General features: G+C 49.5%; 1 protein-coding gene across 2 annotated transcripts; it reads right to left on the reverse strand.

Annotated features, from left to right (window-relative positions):
- Nucleotides 1-1,615: 1,615 nt before the first annotated feature.
- On the reverse strand, nt 1,616-21,346 carry LOC106608237 (isthmin-2). Of its 2 annotated transcripts, none has more exons than XM_014206074.2 (5): nt 20,777-21,346; nt 15,367-15,621; nt 12,367-12,661; nt 3,977-4,183; nt 1,616-2,980 (listed from the first exon to the last, which is right to left on the reverse strand). In XM_014206074.2, exons 1-5 carry the CDS (start codon nt 20,897-20,899, stop codon nt 2,463-2,465), a joined length of 1,398 nt encoding a protein of 465 aa, XP_014061549.1. In that variant the 5' UTR covers nt 20,900-21,346; the 3' UTR covers nt 1,616-2,462. The 2 variants fall into 2 exon arrangements, with proteins under 2 accessions (XP_014061549.1, XP_014061551.1); XM_014206076.2 differs by having other exon boundaries at nt 12,553-12,661; nt 20,777-21,345.
- Nucleotides 21,347-22,116: the final 770 nt, after the last annotated feature.

Genomic DNA, 22,116 nt, shown 5'->3' on the forward strand with positions numbered 1-22,116 from the left:
GGTAGAGATATGATTCTGAAAGTAACGCATGCGTTGTTTGACAAAGTAAATGTAGTAATACACTATATATACAGCAGTATGTGGACACCCCTTCAAATGAGTGGATTTGGCTATTGCAACCTGTTACTGACAGGTGTATAAAATCTCCATAGACAAACATTGGCAGTAGAATGGCCTTACTGAAGAGCTCAGTGACTTTCAACGTGGGACCATCAAAGGATGCCATCTTTCCAACAAGTCAGTTCATCAAATTTCTTTCCTGCTAGAGCTGCCCCGGTCAACTGTAAGTGCTGTTATTGTGAAGTGGAAACGTCTAGGAGCAACAACGGCTCAGCCGCGAAGTGGAAGCTCACAGACGGGACCACCAAGTGCTGAAGCGCATAACGCGTATAAATTGTCTGTCCTCGGTTGCAACATTCACTACCGAGTTCCAAACTGCCTCTGGAAGCAACATCAGCACAAGAACTGTTTGTCGGAAGCTACATGAAATGGTCGAGCAGCCGCACACAAACCTAAAATCACCATGCACAAGGCCAAGCGTGGGCTGGAGTGGTGTAAAGCTTGCTGCCATTGAACTCTGGAGCATTGGAAACACGTTCTCTGGAGTATTGAATCACGGTTCACCATCTGGCAGCCAATGCATAGTGCCAACTGTAAAGTTTGGTGGAGGAGGAATAATGGTCTGTGGCTGTTTTTCATGGTTCAGGCTAGGCCCCTTAGTTCCAGTAAAGGGACCTCGGTGTTACTCTGGACCCTGATCTCTCTTTTGACAAACATATCAAGACTGTTTCAAGGACAGCTTTTTTCCATCTACGTAACATTGCAAAAATCTGAAACTTTCTGTCCAAAAATGATGCAGAAATATTAATCCATTCTTTTGTCACTTCTAGGTTAGACTACTGCAATGCTCTACTTTCCGGCTACCCGGATAAAGTACTAAATAAACTTCAGTTAGTGCTAAACACGGCTGCTAGAATCTTGACTAGAACCAAAGAATTTGATCATATTACTCCAGTGCTAGCCTCTCTACACTGGCTTCCTGTTGAGGCAAGGGCTGATTTCAAGGTTTTACTGCTAACCTACAAAGAATTACATGGGCTTACATGGGCTTGCTCCTTCCTATCTTTCCGATTTGGTCCTGCCGTACATACCTCACGTACGCTACGGTCACAAGACGCAGGCCTCTTAACTGTCCCTAGAATTTCTAAGCAAACAGCTGGAATCAGGGCTTTCTCCTATAGAGCTCAATTTTTATGGAATGGTCTGCCTACCCATGTGAGAGACGCAGACTCAGTCTCAACCTTTAAGTCTTTACTGAAGACTTATCTCTTCAGTAGGTCCTATGATTAAGTATAGTCTGGCCCAGGAGTGTGAAGGTGAACGGAAAGGCACTGGAGCAACGAACCGCCCTTGCTGTCTCTACCTGGCCGGTTCCCCTCTCTCCACTGGGATTCTCTGCCTCTAACCCTATTACAGGGGCTGAGTCACTGGCTTACTGGTGCTCTTCCATGCTGTCCCTAGGAGGGGTGCGTCACTTGAATGGGTTGAGTCACTGACGTGATCTTCCTGTCTTGGGTTGTGCCGTGGCGGAGATCTTTGTGGGCTATAATCGGCCTTGTCTGAGGATGGTAAGTTGGTGGTTGAAGATATCCCTCTAGTGGTGTGGGGGCTGTGCTTTGGCAACGTGGGTGGGGTTATATCCTGCCTGTTTGGCCCTGTGCGGGGGTATCGTCGGATGGGGCCACAGTGTCTCCCGACCCCTCCTGTCTCAGCCGGCAGTATTTATTGGAACGCCAGCTGTGAGCCAGGCCTAATCGCCCAACATCAGTGCCCGACCTCACTAACGCTCTTGTGGCTGAATGGAAGCAATTCCCCGCAGCAATGTTCCAACATCTAGTGGAAAGCCTTCCCAGAAGAGTGGAGGCTGTTATAGCAGCAAAGGGGGGACCAATTCCATATTAATGCCCATGATTTTGGAATGAGATGTTCGACGAGCAGGTGTCCACATACTTTTGGTCATGTAATGTATTACCCAATTACCCAAACTCCATTACTCATAAAAGTAATCTGATTATATATCATTACTTTTGTAACGCGTTACCCCCAACACTGATGGTCAGTCACACAGACAGAGCTCCTACAACACCAACAGGCTAGATGACAACGTCATGCTTACATGCACACAGGAGTGTGGGCAGACATCGAGAGAGCTGAGAATCATGCTGGATGCGAAACACATCAACAGCACTGCATCTCTTTTTTTTCAGTTCAATGAAGTTCAATTCTGTTCTGTTGGGCCTGGTAACTTGAGATTAACTTGCACCTTAAACTTCACAATCCACAAACTTCCTATTGACTTTAATGCAAAGCAAAACAGTCCTGCTTTCTTTTCTCAAGTTAGGATTGTACCCCACTGTTCTGGCACATTCTGGGAAATGTAGTTTTGGCTACTGCATGCGTTCTCAGTACTCCCGGGCCTCCTCCAGGTCGTTCATGAACACGTCATGGTGGGGGTTCTCCAGGCAGACCAGGCCGTTGTTGGGTGGTCGCAGCGCGTGGAAGTGGCTCCAGTCCCCTTTACACAGAATCCAGGGCAGCACGTCCACCTTGAAGTGGAGCTCCGGTGAGAACTCTGTGCTGATCAGGTTGGGCGTACCCGCACCCTTCCCCCGCGTGATCAGACGGCCGCGGTTGTCGTAGCAACAGTGCTGGGCGGCGAGCGTGGCGACGTCGCCGGAGAGGGCCGAGCGGATGCAAGTCCTCGCTGAGGGTTTGTAGATGTCCAGGCGTTCTTTAGGGCTGCTGGCGTCGCGCCAACGGAACGTCTGGTTGTGTCCCTCGTCGAAGACGCTGACCACGGTGTAGGCGGTGGCCGAGGGGTAAGTGCAGGGGCAGCTGGGTAGTTCTGACAGGACCTGGTTGAGGTATCTCTGGAGGAAGTTGCTCTTACAGTTCAGCCACTTCTCACAGGTGTCCACGTCTAAAGGGAGAGCAGAGGGAGGCCATTGTGTCAATTACCATCTAATTACATAGTTATTTCTGCTCTGATCTGCTATGTTCTATTGTGTTTTGCCCTGTTCTGTCTGCCCTGTTTTGCCCAGTCCTACTCTACTCTGTTCTGCTCTGATCTGTTTTGCCCTGCTCTGCCCTGTTCTATTCTGTTCTGCTCTGTTCTGTTTTGCCCTGCTCTGCCCTGTTCTATTCTGTTCTGTCCTGCTCTATTCTGTTCTGTCCTGTCCTGCTCTTGTCTGTTCTGTTCTGCTCTGTTCTGCCCTGTTCTGTTCTGCCCTGCTCTGTTCTGCCGTGTTCTGCCATGTTCTGTTCTGCCCTGCTCTGCCCTGTTCTTCCCTGCTCTGTTCTGCCCTGCCCTGTTCTGTTCTGCCCTGTTCTGTTCTGTTCTGTTCTGCCCTGTTCTGCCCTGTTCTGTTCTGCCCTGTTCTGTTCTGCCCTGCTCTGTTCTGCCCTACTCTGCCCTGTTCTGTTCTGCCCTGTTCTGCCCTGCTCTGCCCTGCTCTGTTCTGTTCTGCCCTGTTCTGCCGTGTTCTGTTCTGCCCTGCTCTCTTCTGCCCTGTTCTGCCGTGTTCTGTTCTGCCCTGCTCTGTTCTGCCCTGCTCTGCCCTGTTCTGTTCTGCCGTGTTCTGTTCTGCCCTGCTCTGCCCTGTTCTGTTCTGTTCTGCCCTGCTCTGTTCTGCCGTGTTCTGTTCTGCCCTGCTCTGTTCTGCCCTGCTCTGTTCTGCCCTGCTCTGCCCTGTTCTGTTCTGCCGTGTTCTGTTCTGCCCTGCTCTGCCCTGCTCTGTTCTGCCCTGCTCTGCCCTGTTCTGTTCTGCCGTGTTCTGTTCTGCCCTGCTCTGCCCTGTTCTGTTCTGCCGTGTTCTGTTCTGCCCTGCTCTGCCCTGTTCTGTTCTGCCGTGTTCTGTTCTGTTCTGTTATATTGTATTTTTTCCAGGTGTAAATGGAAAAAGGGTATTCAAAGTACCTGTGCCAAAAGGTTCAGTGCCGTTCTCCATCTCGAAGGGGAAAGGTTCAGCCACAGTGTTGACATCGTTTGGACAACGCTCCATGTCACATTTGGAGGCCTCTGTCAGGGTGCAGGAGTAACCACAGGACCGTGTCCTTTTCCTCTCTCCATGACCACAGGTGACAGAGCACGGAGACCAGGCACTCCACTCCTCCGTCTCCTCATCTGTGGGGAGGGGGGGGACAAAACAAAACTCATGATATTAAATGATAATGCATTTAGATTAATTGTGTTTCTCCTATTTAAGCTGTTTTACATTTTATGGAGGTAACACAGACAGACACACACACACTTCTCCCCCATCACATGATTACTCTCTAATCAGTAAGAGTTGAATTTCTCTCCCAGCTGTGGGATTTCCTAACTAGACTACATCCTAACTGTGTAGAACTCCAATTAAAAGCATTTGGCTGGTTCACCACCTGTGCTTAACGAGCTATCAAGGAAAAGGAAAACAACTTGAAAGGGTTTATTAGTAGTACAACTTATGCCGTTTTTGGAGGAATCTTTACTTTACTATTTATATTTTTCATTACTTTTACTTCACTACATTCCGAAAGAAAATGATGTACGTTTTACTCCTTACTTTTTCCCTGACACCCAAAAGTATACATTACATTTTGAATACTTAACAGGACAGGAAAATGGTCTAATGTCCTTTGTGGCACAGCCAGCTCACCATACGGCCAGAACACAGGAATAGACTCTTCTCAGGAGCATTTAAATTACAGAAGGGAAGCCCCAACGTTACGCTAGTCTGACTGTCATACTTTATGTTCACTAAAAGCCTTCAGATCTGATCACTTCATAAACATTGTTGCCCTGTTCCTAGATCACATGCACCTCATTTAGAGAAGTTCAATGTTGATGAATGTATACATACTGTATGCACACAGCCACATGCTCATTTACATCACAATGTATGAAGCTGCAGCCCTTCTCTCTCTTGAATAAAGCTGCCTGGCTATGCTGTGGTCTACAGGGCTGAATAAAGCTGCCTGGCTCTGCTGTGGTCTACAGGGCTGAATAAAGCTGCCTGGTTCTGCTGTGGTCTACAGGGCTGAATAAAGCTGCCTGGCTCTGCTGTGGTCTACAGGGCTGAATAAAGCTGCCTGGCTCTGCTGTGGTCTACAGGGCTGAATAAAGCTGCCTGGCTCTGCTGTGGTCTACAGGGCTGAATAAAGCTGCCTGGTTCTGCTGTGGTCTACAGGGCTGAATAAAGCTGCCTGGCTCTGCTGTGGTCTACAGGGCTGAATAAAGCTGCCTGGCTCTGCTGTGGTCTACAGGGCTGAATAAAGCTGCCTGGCTCTGCTGTGGTCTACAGGGCTGAATAAAGCTGCCTGGTTCTGCTGTGGTCTACAGGGCTGAATAAAGCTGCCTGGCTCTGCTGTGGTCTACAGGGCTGAATAAAGCTGCCTGGCTCTGCTGTGGTCTACAGGGCTGAATAAAGCTGCCTGGCTCTGCTGTGGTCTACAGGGCTGAATAAAGCTGCCTGGCTCTGCTGTGGTCTACAGGGCTGAATAAAGCTGCCTGGCTCAGCTGTGGTCTACAGGGCTGAATAAAGCTGCCTGGCTCTGCTGTGGTCTACAGGGCTGAATAAAGCTGCCTGGCTCTGCTGTGGTCTACAGGGCTGAATAAAGCTGCCTGGTTCTGCTGTGGTCTACAGGGCTGAATAAAGCTGCCTGGCTATGCTGTGGTCTACAGGGCTGAATAAAGCTGCCTGGCTCTGCTGTGGTCTACAGGGCTGAATAAAGCTGCCTGGCTATGCTGTGGTCTACAGGGCTGAATAAAGCTGCCTGGCTCTGCTGTGGTCTACAGGGCTGAATAAAGCTGCCTGGCTCTGCTGTGGTCTACAGGGCTGAATAAAGCTGCCTGGCTCAGCTGTGGTCTACAGGGCTGAATAAAGCTGCCTGGCTCTGCTGTGGTCTACAGGGCTGAATAAAGCTGCCTGGCTCTGCTGTGGTCTACAGGGATGAATAAAGCTACCTGGCTCAGCTGTGGTCTACATGGCTGAATAAAGCTGCCTGGCTCAGCTGTGGTCTACAGGGCTGAATAAATCTGCCTGGCTCTGCTGTGGTCTACAGGGCTGAATAAAGCTGCCTGGCTCTGCTGTGGTCTACAGTGCTGAATAAAGCTGCCTGGCTCTGCTGTGGTCTACAGGGCTGAATAAAGCTGCCTGGCTCTGCTGTGGTCTACAGGGCTGAATAAAGCTGCCTGGCTCTGCTGTGGTCTACAGGGCTGAATAAAGCTGCCTGGCTCCGCTGTGGTCTACAGGGCTGAATAAAGCTGCCTGGCTCCGCTGTGGTCTACAGGGCTGAATAAAGCTGCCTGGCTCCGCTGTGGTCTACAGGGCTGAATAAAGCTGCCTGGCTCCGCTGTGGTCTACAGGGCTGAATAAAGCTGCCTGGCTCCGCTGTGGTCTACAGGGCTGAATAAAGCTGCCTGGCTCCGCTGTGGTCTACAGGGCTGAATAAAGCTGCCTGGCTATGCTGTGGTCTACAGGGCTGAATAAAGCTGCCTGGCTCAGCTGTGGTCTACAGGGCTGAATAAAGCTGCCTGGCTCTGCTGTGGTCTACAGGGCTGAATAAAGCTGCCTGGCTCTGCTGTGGTCTACAGGGCTGAATAAAGCTACCTGGCTCAGCTGTGGTCTACATGGCTGAATAATGCTGCCTGGCTCAGCTGTGGTCTACAGGGCTGAATAAAGCTGCCTGGCTCTGCTGTGGTCTACAGGGCTGAATAAAGCTGCCTGGCTCTGCTGTGGTCTACAGGGCTGAATAAAGCTGCCTGGCTCTGCTGTGGTCTACAGGGCTGAATAAAGCTGCCTGGCTCTGCTGTGGTCTACAGGGCTGAATAAAGCTGCCTGGCTCTGCTGTGGTCTACAGGGCTGAATAAAGCTGCCTGGCTCTGCTGTGGTCTACAGGGCTGAATAAAGCTGCCTGGCTCCGCTGTGGTCTACAGGGCTGAATAAAGCTGCCTGGCTCTGCTGTGGTCTACAGGGCTGAATAAAGCTGCCTGGCTCTGCTGTGGTCTACAGGGCTGAATAAAGCTGCCTGGCTCTGCTGTGGTCTACAGGGCTGAATAAAGCTGCCTGGCTCTGCTGTGGTCTACAGGGCTGAATAAAGCTGCCTGGCTCTGCTGTGGTCTACAGGGCTGAATAAAGCTGCCTGGCTCTGCTGTGGTCTACAGGGCTGAATAAAGCTGCCTGGCTCTGCTGTGGTCTACAGGGCTGAATAAAGCTGCCTGGCTCTGCTGTGGTCTACAGGGCTGAATAAAGCTGCCTGGCTCTGCTGTGGTCTACAGGGCTGAATAAAGCTGCCTGGCTCAGCTGTGGTCTACAGGGCTGAATAAAGCTGCCTGGCTCCGCTGTGGTCTACAGGGCTGAATAAAGCTGCCTGGCTCCGCTGTGGTCTACAGGGCTGAATAAAGCTGCCTGGCTCTGCTGTGGTCTACAGGGCTGAATAAAGCTGCCTGGCTCTGCTGTGGTCTACAGGGCTGAATAAAGCTGCCTGGCTCTGCTGTGGTCTACAGGGCTGAATAAAGCTGCCTGGCTCTGCTGTGGTCTACAGGGCTGAATAAAGCTGCCTGGCTCTGCTGTGGTCTACAGGGCTGAATAAAGCTGCCTGGCTCTGCTGTGGTCTACAGGGCTGAATAAAGCTGCCTGGCTCAGCTGTGGTCTACAGGGCTGAATAAAGCTGCCTGGCTCTGCTGTGGTCTACAGGGCTGAATAAAGCTGCCTGGCTCTGCTGTGGTCTACAGGGATGAATAAAGCTACCTGGCTCAGCTGTGGTCTACATGGCTGAATAAAGCTGCCTGGCTCAGCTGTGGTCTACAGGGCTGAATAAATCTGCCTGGCTCTGCTGTGGTCTACAGGGCTGAATAAAGCTGCCTGGCTCTGCTGTGGTCTACAGTGCTGAATAAAGCTGCCTGGCTCCGCTGTGGTCTACAGGGCTGAATAAAGCTGCCTGGCTCCGCTGTGGTCTACAGGGCTGAATAAAGCTGCCTGGCTCCGCTGTGGTCTACAGGGCTGAATAAAGCTGCCTGGCTCCGCTGTGGTCTACAGGGCTGAATAAAGCTGCCTGGCTCCGCTGTGGTCTACAGGGCTGAATAAAGCTGCCTGGCTCCGCTGTGGTCTACAGGGCTGAATAAAGCTGCCTGGCTCCGCTGTGGTCTACAGGGCTGAATAAAGCTGCCTGGCTCCGCTGTGGTCTACAGGGCTGAATAAAGCTGCCTGGCTCCGCTGTGGTCTACAGGGCTGAATAAAGCTGCCTGGCTCTGCTGTGGTCTACAGGGCTGAATAAAGCTGCCTGGCTCAGCTGTGGTCTACAGGGCTGAATAAAGCTGCCTGGCTCTGCTGTGGTCTACAGGGCTGAATAAAGCTGCCTGGCTCTGCTGTGGTCTACAGGGCTGAATAAAGCTGCCTGGCTCAGCTGTGGTCTACATGGCTGAATAAAGCTGCCTGGCTCTGCTGTGGTCTACAGGGCTGAATAAAGCTGCCTGGCTCTGCTGTGGTCTACAGGGCTGAATAAGGCTGCCTGGCTCTGCTGTGGTCTACAGGGCTGAATAAAGCTGCCTGGCTCTGCTGTGGTCTACAGGGCTGAATAAAGCTGCCTGGCTCTGCTGTGGTCTACAGGGCTGAATAAAGCTGCCTGGCTCTGCTGTGGTCTACAGGGCTGAATAAAGCTGCCTGGCTCTGCTGTGGTCTACAGGGCTGAATAAAGCTGCCTGGCTCTGCTGTGGTCTACAGGGCTGAATAAAGCTGCCTGGCTCTGCTGTGGTCTACAGGGCTGAATAAAGCTGCCTGGCTCTGCTGTGGTCTACAGGGCTGAATAAAGCTGCCTGGCTCTGCTGTGGTCTACAGGGCTGAATAAAGCTGCCTGGCTCTGCTGTGGTCTACAGGGCTGAATAAAGCTGCCTGGCTCTGCTGTGGTCTACAGGGCTGAATAAAGCTGCCTGGCTCTGCTGTGGTCTACAGGGCTGAATAAAGCTGCCTGGCTCTGCTGTGGTCTACAGGGCTGAATAAAGCTGCCTGGCTCTGCTGTGGTCTACAGGGCTGAATAAAGCTGCCTGGCTATGCTGTGGTCTACAGGGCTGAATAAAGCTGCCTGGCTCTGCTGTGGTCTACAGGGCTGAATAAAGCTGCCTGGCTCTGCTGTGGTCTACAGTGCTGAATAAAGCTGCCTGGCTCTGCTGTGGTCTACAGGGCTGAATAAAGCTGCCTGGCTCTGCTGTGGTCTACAGGGCTGAATAAGGCTGCCTGGCTCTGCTGTGGTCTACAGGGCTGAATAAAGCTGCCTGGCTCTGCTGTGGTCTACAGTGCTGAATAAAGCTGCCTGGCTCCGCTGTGGTCTACAGGGCTGAATAAAGCTGCCTGGCTCCGCTGTGGTCTACAGGGCTGAATAAAGCTGCCTGGCTCAGCTGTGGTCTACAGGGCTGAATAAAGCTGCCTGGCTCTGCTGTGGTCTACAGGGCTGAATAAAGCTGCCTGGCTCTGCTGTGGTCTACAGGGCTGAATAAAGCTGCATGGCTATGCTGTGGTCTACAGGGCTGAATAAAGCTGCATGGCTCTGCTGTGGTCTACAGGGCTGAATAAAGCTGCCTGGCTCTGCTGTGGTCTACAGGGCTGAATAAAGCTGCCTGGCTCCGCTGTGGTCTACAGGGCTGAATAAAGCTGCCTGGCTCTGCTGTGGTCTACAGGGCTGAATAAAGCTGCCTGGCTCCGCTGTGGTCCACAGGGCTGAATAAAGCTGCCTGGCTCTGCTGTGGTCTACAGGGCTGAATAAAGCTGCCTGCCTGTGCAGCCAGAAGGTACTATGCTCTTTTCCCATCATGCACAGGCAGAAAACGGACTGAGAACTAAGAGAAACAAAAAACAATAGAGGCGTAAATGTTATCCACGTCCCTGAAAGCCCCCGAATTCTTGAACAGGCTCAAAAGGCCTTGCCGCCCAGGGCAGAGGGCCGAGTCGGGGTCTGGGGGGCCCGGAGGGGGGATGAAAGACCCAGCCGAATGGCCCCTGTCATCCCCTGTTCCCAATCTGCCCTCTAATTATACACAAGCAGTGGGCTGTTTTGTCCATCCGGGGGAACAGGCTCATGCTGCCATTAGCGAGCGCATCAGGCCCATCTTCAAAAGACAGCAGGCCTCCACAGCGAGCTGCAAGTTGGGACCCAGTGTCCACTTCAAAGGCTGGAGCTCCACAATGGCCTGACGGTCGAGTGCTCGCAGAGCATAGTTCTCTCACTCGCTCAGTCAGTACAGCCCTGCCGCCCTGCCACAGTCCTCAGTCAGTACAGCCCTGCCGCCCTGCCACAGTCCTCAGTCAGTACAGCCCTGCCGCCCTGCCACAGTCCTCAGTCAGTACAGCCCTGCCGCCCTGCCACAGTCCTCAGTCAGTACAGCCCCTGCCGCCCCTGCCACAGTCCTCAGTCAGTACAGCCCTGCCGCCCTGCCACAGTCCTCAGTCAGTACAGCCCTGCTGCACTGCCACAGTCCTCAGTCAGTACAGCCCTGCCGTCCTGCCACAGTCCTCAGTCCGTACAGCCCTGCCACCCTGCCACAGTCCTCAGTCAGTACAGCCCTGCCACCCTGCCACAGTCCTCAGTCAGTACAGCCCTGCCACAGTCCTCAGTCCGTACAGCCCTGCCGCCCTGCCACAGTCCTCAGTCCGTACAGCCCTGCCACCCTGCCACAGTCCTCAGTCAGTACAGCCCTGCCGCCCTGCCACAGTCCTCAGTCAGTACAGCCCTGCCGCCCTGCCACAGTCCTCAGTCAGTACAGCCCTGCCGCCCTGCCACAGTCCTCAGTCAGTACAGCCCTGCCGCCCTGCCACAGTCCTCAGTCAGTACAGCCCTGCCACCCTGCCACAGTCCTCAGTCAGTAGAGCCCTGCCGCCCTGCCACAGTCCTCAGTCAGTAGAGCCCTGCCGCCCTGCCACAGTCCTCAGTCAGTACAGCCCTGCCACAGTCCTCAGTCAGTACAGCCCTGCCACAGTCCTCAGTCAGTACAGCCCTGCCACAGTCCTCAGTCAGTACAGCCCTGCCGCCCTGCCACAGTCCTCAGTCAGTACAGCCCTGCCGCCCTGCTGCCCTGCCACAGTCCTCAGTCAGTACAGCCCTGCCGCCCTGCCACAGTCCTCAGTCAGTACAGCCCTGCGACAGTCCTCAGTCAGTACAGCCCTGCGACAGTCCTCAGTCAGTACAGCCCTGCCACAGTCCTCAGTCAGTACAGCCCTGCCGCCCTGCCACAGTCCTCAGTCAGTACAGCCCTGCCACAGTCCTCAGTCAGTACAGCCCTGCCGCCCTGCCACAGTCCTCAGTCAGTACAGCCCTGCCACAGTCCTCAGTCAGTACAGCCCTGCCGCCCTGCCACAGTCCTCAGTCAGTACAGCCCTGCCACAGTCCTCAGTCAGTACAGCCCTGCCACAGTCCTCAGTCAGTACAGCCCTGCCGCCCTGCCACAGTCCTCAGTCCGTACAGCCCTGCCGCCCTGCCACAGTCCTCAGTCAGTACAGCCCTGCCGCCCTGCCACAGTCCTCAGTCAGTACAGCCCTGCCGCCCTGCCACAGTCCTCAGTCAGTACAGCCCTGCCGCCCTGCCACAGTCCTCAGTCAGTACAGCCCTGCCACAGTCCTCAGTCAGTACAGCCCTGCCGCCCTGCCACAGTCCTCAGTCAGTACAGCCCTGCCGCCCTGCCACAGTCCTCAGTCAGTACAGCCCTGCCGCCCTGCCACAGTCCTCAGTCAGTACAGCCCTGCCGCCCTGCCACAGTCCTCAGTCAGTACAGCCCTGCCGCACTGCCACAGTCCTCAGTCAGTACAGCCCTGCCGTCCTGCCACAGTCCTCAGTCCGTACAGCCCTGCCACCCTGCCACAGTCCTCAGTCAGTACAGCCCTGCCACAGTCCTCAGTCCGTACAGCCCTGCCACCCTGCCACAGTCCTCAGTCAGTACAGCCCCCGCCACCTTGCTGCAGTCCTCAGCCCCTTCTCGCTCTCTCTCTCCATCCTCTCTCTCCCTCTGTCTCTCTCTCTCTCTCTCTTTCTTTCTGTCTATTGACCTCTTTGCTAACGAATCACTTATTGACATTTCTCTTAATCCTGTGAATCTTTGTTTCTCTTTGTTTCTCACTATTTCAAAACAATTACATTCTCAACTTTTGTAGGCCATTTTATAATGATCCACTACTCTGAGGCATGCAAAAGTGGATCAGAGATCACTGTTCTTTTCCATTTTTTTTTTACGACTTTGTCCTGGAAGCCAACATTTGACGGGAAGCTATTTGAGTGACAGCTATACAGACACTGCCACTTAGCGAACAAAAGAAGGCTAGTAGCTCTGTGTGGCGTCCCAACCCTCGTTCCAGCGACTGTCCCAGTCATCTCCCACTCCGCTAGGGAGGGGCTCTTCGCTACCATACTCCAACAGGTCATCTTCCTCCTCTTCCTCTCCAGTCTCCTCCGGCCCTGAGCGGCCCGTCCCATCCTCGCTGGAGTCAGCGTCTGTGTATCCCCAGAACAGAGGCCAGAACAGCTTCTTACCCCCCAGCCAGCCTACAGAGGACGAGGGGGATGGGGATGGGGGGATCCAGTCCTTTATCAGATCCATCTCTAAGTCCATGTTAGGGTCGTCCACCACCTCAATGGTCACCTGGGAGGGAGGAAGGGAGAGGGAATCATTTAGGGGACCATTGTGGAAGCATGATATTGATATTGATTCCGTGGACATGCTAAGATAGCTACAACTAGTCCTTATATGGTCACAAAGTCTGCCAAAACGACAAAATTGAACACTTACTTCACAAAAAGACATACATTCAATAGGAGGACGCACACAAAAATTAACATCTAAATGTTACTGGAAAGCCACAATGGAAGCAAGAGATGTTTACCAAATTCACTGACGGCACATAAAACATACCTTCCAGAAGTATCAAGGGAATTACTTGCCTAATTTCTAGCTCCGACTTAACCAGTCAGACATGAGATGAGCAGTGAGCACTCAGTCAAAAGATCCCACGCTTAACTACATCTCATTACACTGGTAGGCCACTACTGTATGACTCAACCTGTACGTTAGCTCACTCCCATAGTAGTTGTCAGCACCAGGCAACACAGAGAGACCATAAGAGGGTAGAGCCAGCCTGCATGGGGTCATTACATCCAGCTAACCACATCCTGAAGTGAACTGCTCTGAGTCGACCAGTAGATGGAACTAACTACTGTGAGATTGAGATGAGTTCAACGGAAGAACATGCTGAAAACATTAAGGGCTATTCGCTGGAGGAATCACAGGAAAGGACATGCTGAAGACATTGAGGTTAATCGCTGGAGGAATCACAGGAAAGGACATGCTGAAGACATTGAGGTTAATCGCTGGAGGAATCACAGGAAAGGACATGCTGAAGACATTGAGGTTAATCGCTGGAGGAATCACAGGAAAGGACATGCTGAAGACATTGAGGTTAATCGCTGGAGGAATCACAGGAAAGGACATGCTGAAGACATTGAGGTTAATTTTTATTTAACTAGGCAAGTCAGTTAACCTTTTGGGGCTAGGGGGCAGTATTTTCACGGCTGGATAAAAAAACGTACCCGATTTAATCTGGTTACTAATCCTACCCAGTAACTAGAATATGCATATACTTATTATATATGGATAGAAAACACCCTAAAGTTTCTAAAACTGTTTGAATGGTGTCTGTGAGTATAACAGAACTCATTTGGCAGGCAAAACCCTGAGACATTTTCTGACAGGAAGTGGATACCTGATGTGTTGAATTACCTTTAAGCCAATGCCATTGAAACACACAGGGGCTGATTAATGTTTTGGCACTTCCTATTGCTTCCACTAGATGTCACCAGCCTTTACAAAGTGTTTTGAATCTTCTACTATGAGATCTGACCGAACAAGAGCCTTGGAACGGTGATGGCCGATTAGACTCTGGCGCGCGAGGTCATGTTGGGTACCCTCGTTCCAAAACGTTTTAAAAGAGAATGCATTCGTCCACCTTGAATATTATTCATGTTCTGGTTAAAAAAGGCACTAATGATTTATGCTATACAACGTTTGACATGTTTGAACGAACGTAAATATATTTTTTCCCCTCGTTCATGAAGTGAAGTCCGGCTGGCTTAGATCATGTGCTAACAACACGGAGCTTTTTGGACATAAACGATGAGCTTTTTTGAACAAAACTACATTCGTTATGGACCTGGGATTCCTGGTAGTGACATCTGATGAAGAGAATCAAAGGTAATGGATTATTTACATAGTATTTTCGATTTTAGATCTCTCCAACATGGCCGTTTGTCTGTATCGCAAAAGCGTATTTTTCTGGGCGCAGTGCTCAGATTATTGCTTCAGTTTGATTTCCCACTAAGGTTGTTTTTAAATCTGGCTAGTCGATTGCGTTCAAGAGATGTAAATCTATAATTCTTTAAATGACAATATAATATTTTACCAATGTTTTCTAATTTTAATTATTTAATTTGTGGTGCTGACTTGACTGCCGGTTATTGAAGGGAAACGATTTCCTGAACATCAACGCCATAGTAAAACGCTGTTTTTGGATATAAATATGAACTTGATAGAACTAAAAATGCATGCATTGTCTAACATAATGTCCTAAGAGTGTCATCTGATGGAGATTGTAAAAGGTTAGTGCATCATTTTAGCTGGTTTTATGGTTTTGGTGACGCCTGTCTTTGAATTGACAAAACATTACACACAGCTATTGTCAATGTACTCTCCTAACATAATCTAACTTTATGCTTTCGCCGTAAAACCTTTTTGAAATCGGACAACGTGGTTAGATTAAGGAGATGTTTATCTTTCAAAGGGTGTAAGATAGTTGTATGTTTGAAAAATTTGAATTTTGACATTTATTTGGTTTCAAATTTGCCGCTCTTGAAATGCACCTGCTGTTGATAGGGTGCACCACGGGTGGCACGCTAGCGTCCCACATAGCCCCAAGAGGTTTTAAGAACAAATTCTTGTTTACAATGACAGCCTACACCGGCCAAACCCGGACGACGCTGGGCCAATTGTGCGCCGCCCTATGGGACCCCCAATCACAGCCGGTTGTGATACAACCTGGATTTGAACCAGGGTGTCTGTAATGACACCTCTAGCACTTCCAACACCAGGATTCTGGGTTTGATTCCCGGGACCAACCATATGTAAAATGTATGCACACATGACTGTAAGGCGCTTTGGATAAAAGTGTCTGCTAAATGGCATATATTATGTATATTTATTATTTATATTAGGCGAGTTTCCCCAGTACAAATGTAAATCGCTCTTGAGGGGCTAGAAAAGCATTATAAAAATACTATCAATTATCATCACCACACCTGGATGTTGGGGTTCTGCGAGCTGATGTCTGCGTTGGCCAGCTCAGGAAAGTTCTTCAGGTCCAGAATGAAGGGCTTGATCTCCTCCTCAGGCTCAGGGTGAGGCAGAACCCCTACGGAGCGGTGCTGGGAGTGGGACCACCTCCTCTTGTGGCGGTGCTCAGTGACAGGGGGAAGGAGGCTCTGGACCTGGTTCTGCTGCTCCAGGGCCTCCGGTCCATGATGGACCCCACTGATGGGCGGCTGAGCACGAGCCTGAGGAAAAAGATAGGACACCTCGATTAAGCATCATGATGAAACACAGTGGACTGGACTGCTCTGAAGACCTTGATGACATTAATCATAAACAATACAGTGGTTACTGGCTAGTTTAAGATACAAAGGTTACTTGCTTTAGCTATTTGCCCAGGAAAAACATTTGCACCATGATATGACTTAGTGACAGAGCTCCTAGAAACCGTTGGGGCAACAAACCAGCAGACCAACCAACCAAGCCCTGTCCATCTGTCTGCTTCTCATTTATTTCCCACAGCAGCCAGAGCCCTGGCATCCAGGCCTTTGACAAAGAAGAGCCTGTGCCAGATTCTCTAGTTTTAATGAGAGAGCTTCGGAGTCGTGGGACCCCTGGGATGGTGGGCAGGCTGGCCCTGTGTTTCAACCTGCTGTGTCCTGCCATGCCTTAGGGCGGCAGGTAGCCTAGCGGTTAAGAGCGTTGGGCCAGTAACCGAAAGGTCGCTGGGTCAAATCCCCAAGCCTTGTGAAAGGCACTTAATCCTAATTGCTCCAGGAACTCACTCTGGATAAGAATGTCTGCTAATAACTAAGATGTAAACAATGTGCAGCTACATTCAACAGACAGAAGCCATAGGTCTCCCTAAGGTCCTCCTCCCTCTGTCTCTCCCTCTGGCCTCCCTCTGTCCTCGCTCTGTCTGCCTGTCTGTGACAAAGTGAACATCGTTTAGCTCTGACTTTGCTGATAGCTACTTTATTGAGGAAAAATTTACTCACTATGACTGTGATACTGTATGTGGTTATCTCAACTAGCTATCTTAAGATGAATACACTAGATTGTCAGTCGCTCTGAATAAGAGCGTCTGCTAAATGACTCAAATGTAAATGTCAACCATCCTTTAAATCAAGTTGCCACTATAAATGTATCTAAGGTCAGGTAAGGGTCTTCTATTACTCAAAGCTTTGAATTCGGCCAGTATCTACAGTGCTAATAAAGAGCCCAAACATCTGACAGGACTTCAGTAACTGAAGCAGTGTCAGTTTGCGATCTGAAATGTAGTGCAGTTTAAACCAAAATCTGGAGCGGTGACAAAACAGTTGGTTATGGGCCTGAGAACAGACTGTACTTTTTCAGTGGCTGCAATTCTCCCATAAAAAAAGTCAGCCTGTTGGTCGGTCAGATCTGATCCAACCATGAGAACGCATGGTCACCATTTAGAGGTAACCCCTGTCAAACATTATTGTCTCTTTACGGAAGAGAGAAAGAGGAGGATCCTGAAGACCTCTGGGTATTGTCAGGTCCCTCTGAGAATTAGGGGAAGGTCATTACACAGCTCCAAGCACATTAGGACTTGTCTTCCTTCTTTGTTCTGTGTTTTGATTTATTTGGACCTGGTGTTCTATATTTTGATATAATTGGACCTGGTGTTCTATATTTTGATTTAATTGGACCTGGTGTTCTATATTTTGATTTAATTGGACCTGGTGTTCTATATTTTGATTTAATTGGACCTGGTGTTCTATATTTTGATTTAATTGGACCTGGTGATCTGTATTTTTATTTAATTGGACCTGGTGTTTTATTTTTTTATTTAATTGGACCTGGTGATCTGTATTTTGATTTAATTGGAACTGGTGATCTGTATTTTGATTTAATTAGACCTGGTGATGTGTATTTTGATTTAATTGGACCTGGTGATCTGTATCTTGATTTAATTGAACCTGGTTATCTGTATTTTGATTAAATTGGACCTGGTGTTCTATGTTTTGATTTAATTGTACCTGGTGATCTATATTTTGATTAAATTTGACCTGGTGTTGTATATTTTGATTTAATTGGACTTGGTGTTCTATATTTAAGCAATAAGGCCCGTGGAGGTGTGGTATATGGACAGTATACCACTGCTAAGGGCTGTTCTTAAGCACGACACAAGTGACTATGCATAGATAATAACGTAGATAATAAAAGAGGGGGTGTGGGGGGAGGGGCAATGCAAATAGTCTGGGTGGCCATTTGATTAGATGTTCAGGAGTCTTATGGCTTGGGGGTAGAAACTGTTTAGAACCCTCTTGGACCTAAACTTGGCGCCCCAGTTCCGCTTACTGTGCGGTAGCAGAGAGAACACTCTATGACTAGGGTGGCTGGAGTCTTTCACAATTTTTAGTGCCTTCCTCTGACACCGCCTGGTATTGTGGTCCTGGATGGCAGGAAGCTTGGCCCCAGTGATGTACTGGGCTGTACACATTACCCTCTGTAGTGCCTTGCAGTCAGAGGACGAGCAGTTGCCAAATCAGGCAGTGATGCAACCAGTCAGGATGCTCTCGATGGTGCAGCTGTAGAACCTTTTGAGGATCTGAGGACCCATGCCAAATCTTTTCAGTCTCCTGAGGGGGAATAGGTTTTGTCGTGCCCTCTTCACGATTGTCTTGGTGTGCTTGGACCATGCTAGTTTTTTGGTGATGTGGACACCAAGGAACTTGAAGCGCTCAACCAGCTCCACTACAGCCCCGTCGATGAGAATGGGGGCGTGCTCGGTCCTCCTTTTCCTGTAGTCCACAATCATCTCCTTTGTCTTGATCACGTTGAGGGAGAGGTTGTTGTCCTGGCACCACATTGCCAGGTCTCTGACCTCCTTCATATAGGCTGTCTCGTCATTGTCGGTGATCAGGCCTACCACAGGGAGTACAGGAGGGGACTGAGCACGCACCCCTGAGGGGCCCCCGTGTTGAGGATCAGCGTGGCGGATGTGTTGTTACCTACCCTTACCACCTGGGGGTAGCTCAGTCCCCTCCTGTATTCCCTGTTCACTCATGACTACACGGCCAGGCATGACTCCAACACCATCATTAAGATTTCCGATGACACAACAGTGGTAGGCCTGATCACCAACAACGGCGAGACAGCCTATAGGGAGTTCAGGATCCAGTTGCAGGGAGGTGTTTAGTCCCAGGGTCCTTAGCTTAGTGATGAGCTTTGAGGGAACTATGCTGTTGAACGCTGAGCTGTAGCTCAGTGAATAGCATTCTCACATAGGTGTTCCTTTTGTCCAGGCGGGAAAGGCCAGTGTGGAGTGCAATAGAGATTGCATCATCTGTGGTTCTGTTAGGGCAGTCTGCAAATGTAGGTGGGTCTAGGGTTTCTGGGATAATGGTGTCGATGTGAGCCATGATCAGCCTTTCAAAGCACTTCATAGCTACAGACGTGAGTGCTACGGGTCGGTAGTCATTTAGGCAGGTTACCTTAGTGTACTTGGGCACAGGGACTATGGTGGTCTGCTTGAAACATGTTGGTATTACAGACTCGGAAAGGGAGAGGTTGAAAATGTCAGTGAAGACACTTGCCAGTTGGTCAGCGCATGCTCACAGTACACGTCCTGGTAATCCGTCTGGCCCTGCGGCCTTGTCAATGTTGACCTGTTTAAAGGTCTTACTCACATCAGCTGCGGAGAGCGTGATCACACAGTCATCCAGAACAGCTGGTGATCTCATGCATGTTTCAGTGTTATTTGCCTCGAAGCGAGTATAGAAGTTCGTCTGGTAGGCGCGTGTCACTGGGCAGCTCTAAGAAGTGCTTCCCTTTGTAGTCTGTAATGGTTTGCAAGCTCTGCCACATCCGACGTGCGTAAGAGGAGAGGAACACAGGCAGGGCAGGGCAGAGAGGGCAGGACAGGGCAGGGCAGGACAGGGCAGAGGGCAGGGCAGAGAGGGGAGGGCAGAGAGGGCAGGCAAGCGAGTGGTGTGACAGGCAGGCAGGCAGGCCTGATTTATGTGTCCACAGATATCAAAGGCCTCTACACTTGGCCCTTTCCAAACCATTACAGAAGAACAATAAACTATGGGGCCCTTTGATCGCAAGCCTTGAAAGAGTGAGGAGGCAAGGAGAGGGAGGGAGAAGAAACAGATAGGTAGAGTGAACAGGTTTCCATATTTGTGAACCAGGCCATGCACACTCCACATTCTACACCCCTCCTCAGCCCCCCCATGAAAAGGGGGAAAAAATAACACAGATGGCCAATGTAAACAATCAACCAGTCTGACCTGTGACCTTATTCCAGTGTGAGAGAGATCTGCTGAGGGTAACCCTGCTGAGTTAGGGTAAAGTTTGGGTTAGGGTTATGTAAGCCATTGCTATTGTGCCTCTTGCTCCTCTAGTGTACAAACCAGCCCCTCCTCTACCTGGTTAAACTGGCATCTACCAGGTCACCAGGAGAGGTGCACAGTCACCATGGTGCACAGGGTCACTGGTGCCCAAAACGCACACTCATTACCACCACCAGAATCACAACATGCTCTCTCTCTCTTTCCCCTCTTTCTCTATTTTGCTTTCTCTCTAACTCTCCCTCTCTGTCTCTCTCCCTCACTGTTTTTCTTCTGTTTGACACCCAACTGACATACATCATCAATCAGTTATAGGCTATGGGCATCAGGACATCAATACGGCATCCACTGAAGGAGACCAGGGGAGAGAATGTACAGATGAACGACTTCATAGAGCTCAGGAATCTGTCTGTTTACACCTTTCCTTCATTCTTACATCTTATTCTGTTCATGGTGACCTTCAAGGCCGCTACACACACAGACACACACACACCCATATATGTCCATGAGCCGCACAAACACCCACATTAGTTACTCTTACGGATAGATGTGTGCTTCAAAAGGAATTCAGAAAGCCCATCTGTTATAGCTGCTGTAGACGAGGAGGCTGTCTGTGTAATACTACGCTGCTCAGTGCAGCTCAGAACGACTTTCTCTCGATGCCTAGATATCTTACTATACATGGAGAAACGGCGAATAACCCTTTACCCCAAGGCCCTACAGATTTCAGTGTAGCATAATGTTAGGCACAACATTGTTCGTCTGTGATTCTTTGATTTGGTTTATTAGAAGGTTAACTTTTGTAACTGAAGTTAATTACAATTCAGAATATGTCATACACTCCAGTAAGTTTCGCTGGCACAAGAACAGATCCTCTCTGTGGATAAATGAAAGTTAATTTCAATTTGAAGAGATAACTGACAACAAATAAGCTATTATATTAGGCTATAGCGTAAAACATGTAATTAATTTCATAGAGGATAATTTACATCAGCTCAATTCATATCCAAATCCTGTGACATTTGGAACGTATTATTTGCCTAAAATCTAGAAGAAAATAATTAAGAAAAAAGTTGCTTACCAACAAAAAAACACCGTTGTGGAGTTTGTTGTGGTGTTTGTTGGGAAAGCTCTTCACCAACACAACGAAAAGTACTAAAACGATGATCATTATCGTTGGACATCTCCCTCCGACTAGAAACATTTTCTCAATTGAAGTGACAACTAAGACCAAGTGGCAGTATTTGCGGTACTCAATCTATCATACGTATTATTTCACTACAATTATTTATTTTGCGATAAAATAAAAAGTTGATATCTCATCATCGGCGGTTGTTCTTTTCCGTGTTTCGTTCCGAGCAAGTCACGTATTGAACCAGCCAGAAGAAAGTGACCCATTCAACCAACAGTACAGCTTCAGAGTCGTCCTCTTAACAGAGATGCTCTCTAATGTCCGATTGAAAAATCCATATCTCGCTGCCGCACTAGGACGCAACTGATTTCTCCTTTCGCTGTCTACCTCCCTGTATTGCGCGTCTAGGTCAATGTGCGCGCTTCAATCTTCGCGATAAAACCAGACCAACTTGGGCTATAGTGCCAAGGATGCATTGAGTGCCACGTGCAGACCACGCACTCTCTGTCCGCACTGGTGAACGGTTTATTGAACTAGGTTAAAATAGTTGGGTACATTTCGTTATGGTTGGGTGGATGTTTTATACCAATACAATCACATCTCGAGTTGAGAATAGCCTGTATGCGTTTGATCTTGGATCCATTGTCCAATGGAGGTCCCTTAGCCACATGTTGTCCCGGAATGAGTGTGCTGCAGCTCTGGTTCAGAAGGAAATCTGTTACCACTCTCTGAATTTATCTGTTCACAGCTTCTACACTGCTGTTTGGTAGAAAAGGAATGCTCTCAGGGATCCACTTTCCCAAATGGAGGGGATTGAAGAGCCATTTTAGAGATGTTGTGATCTCGACACAGAAATGACTGATAATTGGCATGGACATAAAGGGAGAGGAGACTGGTAGACTATTACATGGATTAAAAGCCAGCCAACACATTAGCCTAAAAGGTGTCACATGTCAATAAGAGATGTGTCAAGGTGTTGACAGAACAGCTGATGCCTATTTTCACACCATGTAAAGAGATGGTGTGTGAATGCAAACTTCATGACAGTGTAGGGTAGGCTATAGTGTACACACAAAGGCCTATTTAAAAAAAAAAATGTTTGCTATTTGAATATACACTGAGTATACCAAACATTAAGAAACCCTTCCTAGTATTGCGTTACACACACACACACACACACACACACAGTTGGATGTCCTTTAGATGCTAGACACATCTTGATACACATGGGAAACTGTTGAGCGTGAAAAACCCAGTAGCGTTACAGTTCTTGACACAAACCGGTGCGC

The sequence above is a fragment of the Salmo salar genome, chromosome ssa06 (assembly GCF_905237065.1).
Source record: "Salmo salar chromosome ssa06, Ssal_v3.1, whole genome shotgun sequence".
In the NCBI taxonomy this organism is placed as follows: Eukaryota; Metazoa; Chordata; class Actinopteri; order Salmoniformes; family Salmonidae; genus Salmo; species Salmo salar.

What these genes read in the sequence shown, in the direction of transcription:
- LOC106608237 (XM_014206074.2), bottom strand. Translation starts at nt 20,899, where the DNA reads ATGTTTCTAGTCGGAGGGAGATGTCCAACGATAATGATCATCGTTTTA. An exon ending in CGCAGAACCCCAACATCCAG is followed by an intron (nt 12,662 to 15,366) that starts GTGTGGTGATGA and finishes CCTCCCTCCCAG; the next exon opens with GTGACCATTGAGGTGGTGGA. An exon ending in CACTGAACCTTTTGGCACAG is followed by an intron (nt 2,981 to 3,976) that starts GTACTTTGAATA and finishes CTCTCCCTTTAG; the next exon opens with ACGTGGACACCTGTGAGAAG.